Source organism: Lagenorhynchus albirostris, chromosome 20 (assembly GCF_949774975.1).
Source record: "Lagenorhynchus albirostris chromosome 20, mLagAlb1.1, whole genome shotgun sequence".
Lineage (NCBI taxonomy): Eukaryota > Metazoa > Chordata > Mammalia > Artiodactyla > Delphinidae > Lagenorhynchus > Lagenorhynchus albirostris.
This window is the reverse complement of record NC_083114.1, coordinates 47226903-47239898: the sequence shown is the minus strand read 5'-3', so window position 1 is coordinate 47239898 and position 12996 is coordinate 47226903. Positions and strand designations below refer to the sequence as shown.

The 12996-nt window shown below is 47.0% G+C and overlaps 1 protein-coding gene across 16 annotated transcripts in view; it reads right to left on the bottom strand.

Annotated features, from left to right (window-relative positions):
- The window catches only part of B3GNTL1 (UDP-GlcNAc:betaGal beta-1,3-N-acetylglucosaminyltransferase like 1), a 158869-nt gene that overhangs the window by 60611 nt on the left and 85262 nt on the right, over window positions 1-12996 (bottom strand). For 4 of the 16 annotated variants that reach the window (XR_009537403.1, XR_009537404.1, XM_060132934.1 and 1 more), the window contains one exon: window positions 2156-2280. The exons of the other annotated variants lie outside the window; for them this stretch is intronic. Coding sequence is in view for 2 of the 4 variants with exons in the window: in XM_060132934.1 (XP_059988917.1) it covers window positions 2156-2280 (125 nt within the window). In the remaining 2 variants the exon portion in view is untranslated. The remainder of the gene's footprint in view (window positions 1-2155; window positions 2281-12996) is intronic. 16 annotated transcript variants of the gene reach the window in all.

Genomic DNA, 12996 nt, shown 5'->3' with positions numbered 1-12996 from the left:
GTGGTGCAGTGATTAAGAATCTGCCTGCCAAGGCAGGGGACACAGGTTTAAGCCCTGGTCCGGGAAGATCCCCCATGCCATGAAGCAACTAAGCCCATGTGCCACAACTACTGAGCCTGCACTCTAAGGCCTGCGAGCCACAACTACCAAAGCCCATGCACCTAGAGCCCGTGCTCCACAACAAGAGAAGCCACTGCAACGAGAAGCCTGTGCACCGCAACGAAGAGTAGCTCCCGCTTGCCGCAAAACTAGAGAAAGCCCGCACACAGCCACAGACCTAACGTAGCCAAAAAAAAGAAAAAAAGATGTCTTAATGATTTCTAATTTATAAAACATAACCCGTATGCTTTCAATCATTTGAAATTTATTCAGATTTGTTTCTTGGTCCAAAGTAACGTCTATCTTGTACTTTAAAAGAATGCGTATTCTGCAGTTGACTATAGTGTTCCTTAACTGTCTACTGTCATGTCGGTTAATAGTGTTGTTCAAACCTTCTGATCCTCACAGACTTCCCCACCCCCCAACTTCTATCAATTACTGAGATAGGAGTATTAAAATCTCCAACTCCAATCTCAGTTTTTGCCTCATGTATTTTGAAACTCTGGGATTAGGGATATACACATTTAGGATTGTTATGTCCCCCTAGAAAATGACCTTTACCCCATGTGTGCAAATCACACTTGCATTGAGTCAAGTTCATGACAACAAACTCCCAATGATGCTCCACTAAATCTACTGTATGAAAATTCAGACTTAACAGAAGAGAAATCAAGCTCTTTTGCTTAAAGCTGGAAAACAAAGAAGCTAAGTTTTAGTGTTGAATAGCACATGTGCAAAAGTTCAAGGATCTCCCAAGTCAATATGGATGCTGGGGGCTTCCCTGGTGGTGCAGTGGTGAGGAATCCGCCTGCCAATGCAGGGAACATGGGTTCGAGTCCTGGTCCGGGAAGATCCCACATGCCACGGAGCAACTAAGTCCGTGTGCCACAACTGCTGAGCCTGCACCGTACAGCCTGCGAGCCACAACTACTGAGCCCGCGTGCCACAACTACTGAAGCCCGCACGCCTAGAGCCCCTGCTCTGCAACAAGAGAAGCCACCGCAATGAGAAGCCCGCACACCGCAACGAAGAGTAGCCCCTGCTCACCGCAACTAGAGAAAGCCCGCGCCCAGCAACGAAGCCAAAAATAAATAAATAAATAAACTATATGGCTGCTGCAATCTGGGACACCCCCCCCACCGATGACACATGCCCAAATCAGCATCACACCCACTGTGACAGTGCACATCACACCCACTGTGACAGTGGACAGGAGACCTCCCAGGACAGAAACTGAGAAGCCACGCCTTCCAATGAGTCTCACACCCTCCAGGGGAAGAACAGAGTCTCTTCTACTTCCAGAAACACAAATGCATGTCCCTGCATCATGCTCTTTACAATCAAAAGATCCCCTGATCGCAGACCTGTTTCAGGGCCCCATTCCTCCCTGTCCCCAAGAGAGCAGCATTACAGTAGCACCAAGGGGGATACATACTTGTAGTTGTTTGAAATGCAACACCCACACACATGCACAAACGTGCACACACAGACACACATGCGCGCACACACACACAGTTCAAACTAAAGAAAAGCACACCCCTCCCTTGCCTTCACCCTGCCTGTACTTTCGGCACCATCCCTGCCCTGTCCCTGGTAGTCGGCCTCTAGCCTTGGGGCCTGGGGGACGTGGGGGCCAGGAGAGGGAGGGGCCTAGTGTCCTTGTGATGCCCCACAGAGGAAGCGGCCCAACCTCGGTCCCAGTAGCCCTCCCCTTGGTGGGCGGAGAAGGAAGAGGGTGCCCCCAGCCCGCCTGTAATCACGTTAGCGGGGGGCTGGGCTCACGCTGAGAATTCCCAAAGTCAACTCAAAGCAAGTGAGAACAAAACCCCAAGAGAACAACTACACGTGAATCCTACCTCACTTCAAAAAAGTGAGAACAGACATTTGGCCTTGATCCCGGGGAAATGCTGGTCCGTGGACCTAGGACAACGTCCCTTCCGGGAGGCCGCAGGCCCCGTGCCGGCCACGCTCCCAGGTTTCCTGCCTTGCGACCTGACTGGGTCACCTGTGCCTGCCCCACTGACCCCGCCCGGTCTGGCCCCCCGGACTTGCGTACTCGAGGATGGAGTGTGTGGCCGCGCCGGGGTGGTAGCGGTAGAGAAGCAGGCTCTGGTCCACGCGGGCAAGCCCGCCGCCCTTCCTCAGGTGTTCGTGGAAGAACAGCAAGTCCTCGGGGACACCCTGCGGGACGAAAGAAACGTGTCTCCACTCACGACAGAGCCTCATTCTGGCGATGGGAGACGCGGATCCGTCCGGCACCCCAGCCGCTTGAGCCTGGCATGACCTGTGAGGCCTCAGCGGGAAAACAACACGTCCAGCTCCCCCACCTTGTGGCCGGCACTGGGCAAGTGTGACCACAAGAGGCGTCTTCAGGACAAGAAGGTGCCCGAGGGGTGGACCCAAGCCCCAGTGTCACCCTCACTCACAGCCTCAAACTTGACCCCTGGCCCGCGCTGCTGGCCCGCTGACCTGCCCCCTCCCTGTTGACGGGCTTGCTGCTCCGAGGGTCTGCAGCGTCCCGCTGGGTGTTCCCGTCCTGTGAAAACCCAGGCCTCCTGCCCCCTCCTGGAGAAGCGCAGACCAGGGCTGGCCGTTGGGGTCACAGCCACCCTGCTGGTCAGTTTGGGGGATCTCAGTCCTGGTGGGGACACCAAGTTGGCTCCCCTCACTTTTTTAAATTCAAGGTGAAAACCAAGTGAGCAGGGGGTCTGGACAGGAGGTCACCCAGGGTGTGTCCGGTGAGCAGAGCCCAGCAATGGCTGGGGACACTGCCCCCCTGCTCCGGGCAGAGGCTGGTTTCCTGACAGCCCAGAGGCTGCTGTTCTCCGGCCCCAGCCTGTCCTCCTCTGCCGGTTCCCCTGCCCGAGCTCGGTTTCACCGAGCCAATGCCAGCACCACGGCCGGGCCCACTGCTTCCAGTAAAGCCATGGCTGCCCCCCAGCTCGTCCACCCCGAGAGGAAGGCGGCACAGCTGGCCTCTGAGGTCTCGATGTCCTGATGGAGCCTGCTGGCCATCATCCTCGGGGGGAGATGGGACCCCTGGCCCCTCTTGGCCAGCTTCTTGGCCCAAGCGTATCCCCTGACTGGGCCCTGTGCACCTGGCCTCTGGGGTCTGTGATGAACTGATGCTCGTTGTCTGTGGCCGCCCAGGCGCGACGTCTGCTGCCTCCTGGCTCGGGCCTGAGCGCCATCCCTGGAAGCAGCCCACTCAGCTCTCACTCCTGAGCTGCCACACTGGGCACCAGCCTGCCTGCCTCCGTCCCTGAACAAAGCCACCACTGCCCAGGGAATCGCCGCCCGGGGTCCCTGACACACCGCAAGGCCGTCAGGGCAACGCGATGGAAGCCAACCGAGTAGGAAATCGGCGCAGTCTCGTTAGCGACGCGGAAACACGCGAACCACTTCACTTGCAGCCTCGGGCGGTTCAATCAATCAGTGACTCGATAGACTACTGTGTGGTGACTGAAGTGTTTTCACAAAGACCACAACGACATGAAAAGATTTATAACAAAATGTTAAGTTAAAAATCAAGTTTCAAAATTGTGTTTGCAGCTTGGCTAAAAGTGGTCCACAGTAAAAGGAAGACAGAAGGACCCCACACAAAAGTTCACAGCAGATGTGTGGTGATGGGTTCACGGGTCATTTGCGTAGTTTTTCCTTTTTCTAATTTTCTGCATTTTCAGAGTCATCTTTCAAGAGCACATTGTGAACTCATATCAGGAAGATGGCGGAAGAGTAAGACGCGGAGATCACCTTCCTCCCCACAGATACACCAGAAATACATCTACACGTGGAACAACTCCTACAGAACACCTACTGAAGGCTGGCAGAAGACCTCAGACCTCCCAAAAGGCAAGAAACTCCCCAAGTACCTGGGTAGGGCAAAAGAAAAAAAAAGAAAAAACAGAGACAAAAGAATAGGGACGGCACCTGTACCAGTGGGAGGGAGCTGTGAAGGAGGGAAAGTTTCCACACACTAGGAAGCCCCTTCGCGGGCGGAGACTGCAGGAGGCGGAGGGGGGGAGCTTCGAAGCCGCGGAGGAGAGCACAGCAACGGGTGCGGAGGGCAAAGCGGGGAGATGCCCGCACAGAGGATCGGTGCCTACCGGCACTCACCAGCCCGAGAGGCTTGTCTGCTCACCCGCCGGGGCGGGCGGGGCTGCGAGCTGAGGCTCTGAGGCTCGGGTTTCGGTTTCGGACGCAGCGCAGAGAGAGGACTGGGGTTGGCGGACGGAGCGCAGGGAGAGGACTGGGGTTGGAGGCTTGAACATAGCCTGAAGGGGTTAGTGCACCACAGCTAGCCGGGAGGGAGTGCGGGGAAAAGTCTGCACCTGCCGAAGAGGCAAGAGACTTTTTCTTCCCTCTTTGTTTCCTGGTGCGTGAGGAGAGGGGTTTAAGAACGCTGCTTAAAGGAACTCCAGAGACGGGCGCGAGCCGCGGCTAAAAGCGCTAACCCCAGAGACGGGCGCGAGCCGCGGCTAAAATCTCGGACCCCAGAGACAGGCGGGAGACGCTAAGGCTGCTGCTGCCGCCACCAAGGGGCCTGTGTGCGAGCACAGGTCACTCTCCACACCCCTCTTCCGCGGAGCCTGTGCAGCCCGCCACTGCCAGGTTCCCGGGATCCAGGGACAACTTCCCCGGGAGAACGCACGGCGGGCCTCAGGCTGGTGCAAAGTCACACAGGCCTTTGCCGCCGCAGGCCCGCCCCGCACTCCGTGCCCCTCCCTCCCCGCCGGCCTGAGTGCGCCAGAGCCCCCGAATCAGCGGCTCCTTTAACCCCGTCCTGTCTGAGCAAAAAACAGACGCCCTCCAGCGACCTACACGCAGAGGCAGGGCCAAATCCAAAGGTGAGCCTCTGTGAGCTGTGAGAACAAAGAAGAGAAAGGGAAATCTCTCCCAGCAGCCTCAGAAGCAGCGGATGAAAGCTCCACAATCAACTTGATATACCCTGCATCTGTGGAATACCTGAATAGACAACCAATCATCCCAAATTAAGGAAGTGGACTTTAGGAGCAAGATCTATGATTTTTTCCCCTTTTCCTCTTTTTGTGAATGTGTATGCTTCTGTGTGAAATCTTGTCTGTATAGTCTGCTTCCACCATTTGTCCTAGGGTTCTATCCATCCATGATTTTTTAAAAAATTTTTTTCTTAATAATTAATTTTAATAACATTATTATACCTTACCTTCATTCATTCTTTCTTTCTTTCTTTCCTTCCTTCCTTCCCTCCTTTAGACAACGAATCATCCCAAATTGAGGAGGTGGTCTCTGACAGCAAGATTTATGATTTTTCCCCCTTTACCTCTTTTAGTGAGGGTGTATGTGTATGCTTCTGTGTAAGATTTTGTCTGTATAGCTTTGCTTCCAACATTTGTCCTAAGGTTCTATCCGTCTCTTTTTTTTTCTAAATAAGAATTTTTTAATTCAATAACTTTATTATACTTTATTTTTACTGTATCTTCTTTCTTTCTGTCTTTTTTCCTTCTTTCCCTCCTTCCTTCCTCCCTCCCTCCCTTTCTTTCCTTCTTGCCTTCTTGCCTTCTTTGCTTCTTTCTTTCTTTCTTCCTTCCTTCCTTCCCTCCATCCCTTCTTTCTTTCCTCATACTTCTACTAATTCCCTCTACTTTTTCTCCCTTTTATTCTGAGCCGTGTGGATGAAACGCTCTTGGTGCTCCAGCCAGGAGTCAGGGCTCTGTCTCTGAGAGCCAACTTCAGGACACTGGTCAACAAGAGACCTCCCAGCTCCACATAATATCAAACGGCGAAAATCTCCCAGAGACCTCCATCTTAACACCAGCACCCAGCTTCACTCAACAACCAGCAAGCCACAGTGCTGGACAACCTATGCCAAACAACTAGCAAAACAGGAACACAACCCCACCCATTAGCAGAGAGGCTGCCTAAAATCATAATAAGGCCACAGACACCCCAAAACACACCACCAGACGTGAACCTGCCCACTAGAGAGACAAGATCCAGCCTCATCCACCACAACACAGGCACTAGTACCCTCCACCAGGAAGCCTACACAACCCACTGAACCAACCTTAGCCACTGGAGACAGACATCAAAAACAGCGGGAACTACGAACCTGCAGTCTGCAAAAAGGAGACCCCAAACACAGTAAGATAAGCAAAATGAGAAGACAGAAAAACACACAGCAGATAAAGGAGCAAGATAAAAATGCACGAGACCTAACAAATGAAGAGGAAATAGGCAGTCTACCTGAAAAAGAATTCAGAATAATGATAGTAAGGATGATCCGAAATCTTGGAAATAGAATGGACAAAATGCAAGAAACAGTTAACAAGGACCTAGAAGAACTAAAGATGAAACAAGCAACGATGAACAACACAATAAATGAAATGAAAAGTACTCTAGATGGGATCAATAGCAGAATAACTGAGACAGAAGAACGGATAAGTGACCTGGAAGATAAAATAGTGGAAATAACTACTGCAGAGCAGAATAAAGAAAAAAGAATGAAAAGAACTGAGGACAGTCTCAGAGACCTCTGGAACAACATTAAACGCACCAACATTCGAATTATAGGGGTTCCAGAAGAAGAGAGAAAGAAAGGGACTGAGAAAATATTTGAAGAGATTATAGTTGAAAACTTCCCTAATATGGGAAAGGAAATAGTTAATCAAGTCCAGGAAGCACAGAGAGTCCCATACAGGATAAATACAAGGAGAAATACGCCAAGACACATATTAATCAAACTGTCAAAAATTAAATACAAAGAAAGCATATTAAAAGCAGCAAGGGAAAAACAACAAATAACACATAAGGGAATCCCCATAAGGTTAACAGCTGATCTCTCAGCAGAAACCCTACAAGCCAGAAGGGAGTGGCAGGACATACTGAAATTGATGAAGGAGAAAAACCTGCAGCCAAAACTACTCTACCCAGCAAGGATCTCATTCAGATTCGATGGAGAAATTAAAACCTTTACAGACAAGCAAAAGCTGAGAGAGTTCAGCACCACCAAACCAGCTTTACAACAAATGCTAAAGGATCTTCTCTAGGCAAGAAACACAAGAGAAGGAAAAGACCTATAATAATGAACCCAAAACAATTTAGAAAATGGGAATAGGAACATACATATCGATAATTACCTTAAATGTAAATGGACTAAATGCTCCCACCAAAAGACACAGATTAGCTGAATGGATACAAAAACAAGACCCTTATATATGCTGTCTACAAGAGACCCACTTCAGACCTAGAGACACATACAGACTGAAAGTAAGGGGATGGAAAAAGATATTCCATGCAAATGGAAACCAAAAGAAAGCTGGAGTAGCAATTCTCATATCAGACAAAATAGACTTTAAAATAAGGACTATTAAAAGAGACAAAGAAGGACACTATATAATGATCAAGGGATCGATCCAAGAAGAAGATATAACAATTGTAAATATTTATGCACCCAACATAGGAGCACCTCAATACATAAGGCAAATACTAACAGCCATAAAAGGGGAAATCGACAGTAACACATTCATAGTAGGGGACTTAAACACCCCACTTTCACCCATGGACAGATCATCCAAAATGAAAATAAATAAGGAAACACAAGCTTTAAATGATACATTAAACAAGATGGACTTAATTGATATTTATAGGACACTCCATCCAAAAACAACAGAATACACATTTTTCTCAAGTGCTCATGGAACATTCTCCAGGATAGATCATATCTTGGGTCACAAATCAAGCCTTGCTAAATTTAAGAAAATTGAAATTGTATCAAGTATCTTTCCTGACCACAACGCCATGAGACTAGATATCAATTACAGGAAAAGATCTGTAAAAAATACAAACACATGGAGGCTAAACAATACACTACTTAATAATGAAGTGATCACTGAAGAAATCAAAGAGGAAATAAAAAAATACCTAGAAACAAATGACAATGGAGACACAACGACCCAAAACCTATGGGATGCAGCAAAAGCAGTTCTAAGGGGGAAGTTTATAGCAATACAAGCCCACCTTAAGAAGCAGGAAACATCTCGAATAAATAACCTAACCTTGCACCTCAAGCAATTAGAGAAAGAAGAACAAAAAAAACCCCAAAGCTAGCAGAAGGAAAGAAATCATAAAAATCAGATCAGAAATAAATGAAAAAGAAATGAAGGAAACAATAGTAAAGATCAATAAAACTAAAAGCTGGTTCTTTGAGAAGATAAACAAAATAGATAAACCACTAGCCAGACTCATCAAGAAAAAAAGGGAGAAGACTCAAATCAATAGAATTAGAAATGAAAAAGGAGAGGTAACAACTGACGCTGCAGAAATAAAAAAGATCATGAGAGATTACTACAAGCAACTCTATGCCAATAAAATGGACAACCTGGAAGAAATGGACAAATTCTTAGAAATGCACAACCTGCCAAGACTGAATCAGGAAGAAATAGAAAATATGAACAGACCAATCACAAGCACTGAAATTGAAACTGTGATTAAAAATCTTCCAACAAACAAAAGCCCAGGACCAGATGGCTTCACAGGCGAATTCTATCAAACATTTAGAGAAGAGCTAACACCTATCCTTCTCAAACTCTTCCAAAATAATAGCAGAGGGAGGAACACTCCCAAATTCCTTCTACGAGGCCACCATCACCTTGATACCAAAACCAGACAAGGATGTCACAAAGAAAGAAAACTACAGGCCAATATCACTGATGAACATAGATGCAAAAATCCTCAACAAAATACTAGCAAACAGAATCCAACAGCACATTAAAAGGATCATACACCATGATCAAGTGGGGCTTATTCCAGGGATGCAAGGATTCTTCAATATACGCAAATCAATCAATGTGATACACCATATTAACAAATTGAAGGAGAAAAACCATATGATCATCTCAATAGATGCAGAGAAAGCTTTTGACAAAATTCAACACCCATTTATGATAAAAACCCTGCAGAAAGTAGGCATAGAGGGAACTTTCCTCAACATAATAAAGGCCATATATGACAAGCCCACAGCAAACATCATCCTCAATGGTGAAAAACTGAAAGCATTTCCACTAAGATCAGGAACAAGACAAGGTTGCCCACTCTCACCACTCTTATTCAACATAGTTTTGGAAGTTTTAGCCACAGCAATCAGAGAAGAAAAGGAAATAAAAGGAATCCAAATCGGAAAAGAAGAAGTAAAACTGTCACTGTTTGCAGATGACATGATCCTATACATAGAGAATCCTAAAGATGCTACCAGAAAACTACTAGAGCTAATCAATGAATTTGGTAAAGTGGCAGGATACAAAATTAATGCACAGAAATCTCTGGCATTCCTATATACTAATGATTAAAAATCTGAAAGTGAAATCAAGAAAACACTCCCATTTACCACTGCAACAAAAAGAATAAAATATCTAGGAATAAACCTACCTAAGGAGACAAAAGACCTGTATGCAGAAAATTATAAGACACTGATGAAAGAAATTAAAGATGACACAAATAGATGGAGAGATATACCATGTTCTTGGATTGGAAGAATCAACATTGTGAAAATGACTCTACTACCCAAAGCAATCTATAGATTCAATGCAATCCCTATCAAACTACCACTGGCATTTTTCACAGAACTAGAACCAAAAATTTTGCAATTTGTATGGAAACACAAAAGACCCCAAATAGCCAAAGCAATCTTGAGAACGAAAAAAGGAACTGGAGGAATCAGGCTCCCTGACTTCAGACTATACTACAAAGCTACAGTAATCAAGACAGTATGGTACTGGTACAAAAACAGAAAGATAGATCAATGGAACAGGATAGAAAGCCCAGAGATAAACCCACGCACATATGGACACCTTATCTTTGATAAAGGTGGCAGGAATGTACAGTGGAGAAAGGACAGCCTCTTCAATAAGTGGTGCTGGGAAAACTGGACAGGTACATGTAAAAGTATGAGATTAGATCACTCCCTAACACCATACACAAAAATAAACTCCAAATGGATTAAAGACCTAAATGTAAGGCCAGACACTATAAAACTCTTAGAGGACAACATAGGCAGAACACTCTATGACATAAATCACAGCAAGATCCTTTCTGACCCACCTCCTAGAGTAATGGAAATAAAAACAAAAATAAACAAATGGGACCTAATGAAACTTCAAAGCTTTTGCACAGCAAAGGAAACCATAAACAAGACCAAAAGACAACCCTCAGAATGGGAGAAAATATTTGCAAATGAAGCAACCGACAAAGGATTAATCTCCAAAATTTACAAGCAGCTCATGCAGCTCAATAACAAAAAAACAAACAACCCAATCCAAAAATGGGCAGAAGACCTAAATAGACATTTCTCCAAAGAAGATATACAGACTGCCAACAAACACATGAAAGAATGCTCAACATCATTAATCATTAGAGAAATGCAAATCAAAACTACAATGAGATATCATCTCACACCAGTCAGAATTGCCATCATCAAAAAATCTAGAAACAATAAATGCTGGAGAGGGTGTGGAGAAAAAGGAACACTCTTGCACTGCTGGTGGGAATGTGAATTGGTTCAGCCACTATGGAGAACAGTATGGAGGTTCCTTAAAAAACTACAAATAGAACTACCATATGACCCAGCAATCCCACTACTGGGCATATACCCTGAGAAAACCAAAATTCAAAAAGAGTCATGTACCAAAATGTTCATTGCAGCTCTATTTACAATAGCCCGGAGATGGAAACAACCTAAGTGCCCATCATCGGATGAATGGATAAAGAAGATGTGGCACATATATACAATGGAATATTACTCAGCCATAAAAAGAAACGAAATTGAGCTATTTGTAATGAGGTGGATAGACCTAGAGTCTGTCATACAGAGTGAAGTAAGTCAGAAAGAAAAAGACAAATACCGTATGCTAACACATATATATGGAATTTAAGAAAAAAAATGTCATGAAGAACCTAGGGGTAAGGCAGGAATAAAGACACAGACCTACTAGAGAATGGACTTGAGGTTATGGGGAGGGGGAAGGGTGAGCTGTGACAGGGCGAGAGAGAGCATGGACATATATACACTACCAAACGTAGTAAGGTAGATAGCTAGTGGGAAGCAGCCGCATGGCACAGGGATATTGGCTCGGTGCTTTGTGACAGCCTGGAGGGGTGGGATAGGGAGGGTGGGAGGGAGGGAGACGCAAGACATATGGGAACATATGTATATGTATAACTGATTCACTTTGTTATAAAGCAGAAACTAACACACCATTGTAAAGCAATTATACCCCAATAAAGATGTTAAAAAAAAAAAAAGAGCACATTGTGACTCTGTGCTTTATAGATTTAGGAAGGAGAAAATGTCCTCTCTTCTCATGACCAAGAGGACGTCAACCCCAGAGTTCCCTTATTTCTGGCAAAGAGACAAGTGAGAATTTAGCCAGAGGAGGTGCCTGGGACGTGGCTGGAGGGCACCCCCCACCCCCGATTCACAAGAGCCTGGGCACCGCTGACCGATCACAAACAGCGACAGAGGCCGTGATGGGATGCAGAGGTGACGTCAAGGAAGATGGGGTGCTGAGCCCCGGTCCCCCGTGGAGATGGGGGCCTGGGCAGACCTGGGGGATCACCCGGAGCCCTGGGGCCTCTGGGATGTGAGAATGCGGTTGGATGGGTAGGCGCCCTCAGAGATGTGGTGAAAGGGGATTAGGACCCTGTGGGACAAAAGGAAACAAAGAAGGAGAGACACACCCTCCTCCCCTCCCTGCCCTCAACACCCGCTGCACTTCCCTGGGGTGACAGAGGGGGAGACCCTGAGGTAGGAATCCCATGAACCGCAGCTATACAAAGCCCGTGTGAGAAGAAACAGAAAACAGACACTTCCGTGGACAGAAATTCACCCCAAATAACAACAACAACAAAAACCATGAAGGAGAACTCTGGTTCCACACATCGGAATCAGGTCCGCATTAAGACCAATCCCAGTGAAACCATGAGTCTTTAACAAGGGAGGAATTCTCAGAGCCTCCAGGAAAAGGTCAAGCACCTTACAAAGCCGAGCGAATCGAAGGAGCGTCAGGCAAAGCAAGGCAACAGGGAGCTGTGCTGTCAAGACATGCAAGCGAAGGTGTGACTCAGGGTTTTCTGTCCAGCCCGTACCTCCTTCACATGTCCAGAGCCACAGTCTGAATGGGCAGGAACTCAAGGAACGCCGAGGACAGCCTGACATGCGAGGCTGAGTCCAGGGACACAGACGGGCGGCTGGGGACTCAGCACGCGGGGTTGCCTTCTGACGAGAGCGGAAATCGCGCAACCAAACAGGAGGAGAAAGGAAAGAGGGAACAGATGATCTACTGGCTGCTGTTGAGGCAACAGGTGGGGGTCAGAATACCTTCAAAAACCGGAAAACAAAAAGCCAAGCAGGAAAGGTTTAAGCAGAGCACTTGGGACCAAGGGCGTTTAAAGAGAGAGAAATACAAAGATGACAAAATACAGACCTTCTTCGATACCAAGAGAGGTTTTTAATGCACCAGAGAAGGTGCTGACTTCTGGCTCTGGGTGGCTGAGTGGCCAACCTCTACGGCATCTGTGAGCCCCATGCCCAGAGTGGGAAGCCCTGGGGCGGGGAGATAAAACCCACAAAACAGGGGTGGAAGCCCCAGCCTTGCTGCTCTGACATCCTCAGGATAGAATCTGGGACGAGCACAAGTGGGAGTGAGAAATCCCAGAACGCTGAGACCCAGGATGGGAGAAAATACCCACAAGCAAGTATCTGACCAAGAACACCAACAACTCAACAATAAGAAGACACCCCGCTTAAAACTGGGCAAAAGATCTGGACGCTTCATAAAATAACATACAAGTAGCCAATCGGTGCATGAAAAATTGCTCAACATCATAAGTCATCTCAGAAATGAAAATTAAAATACAACCAGA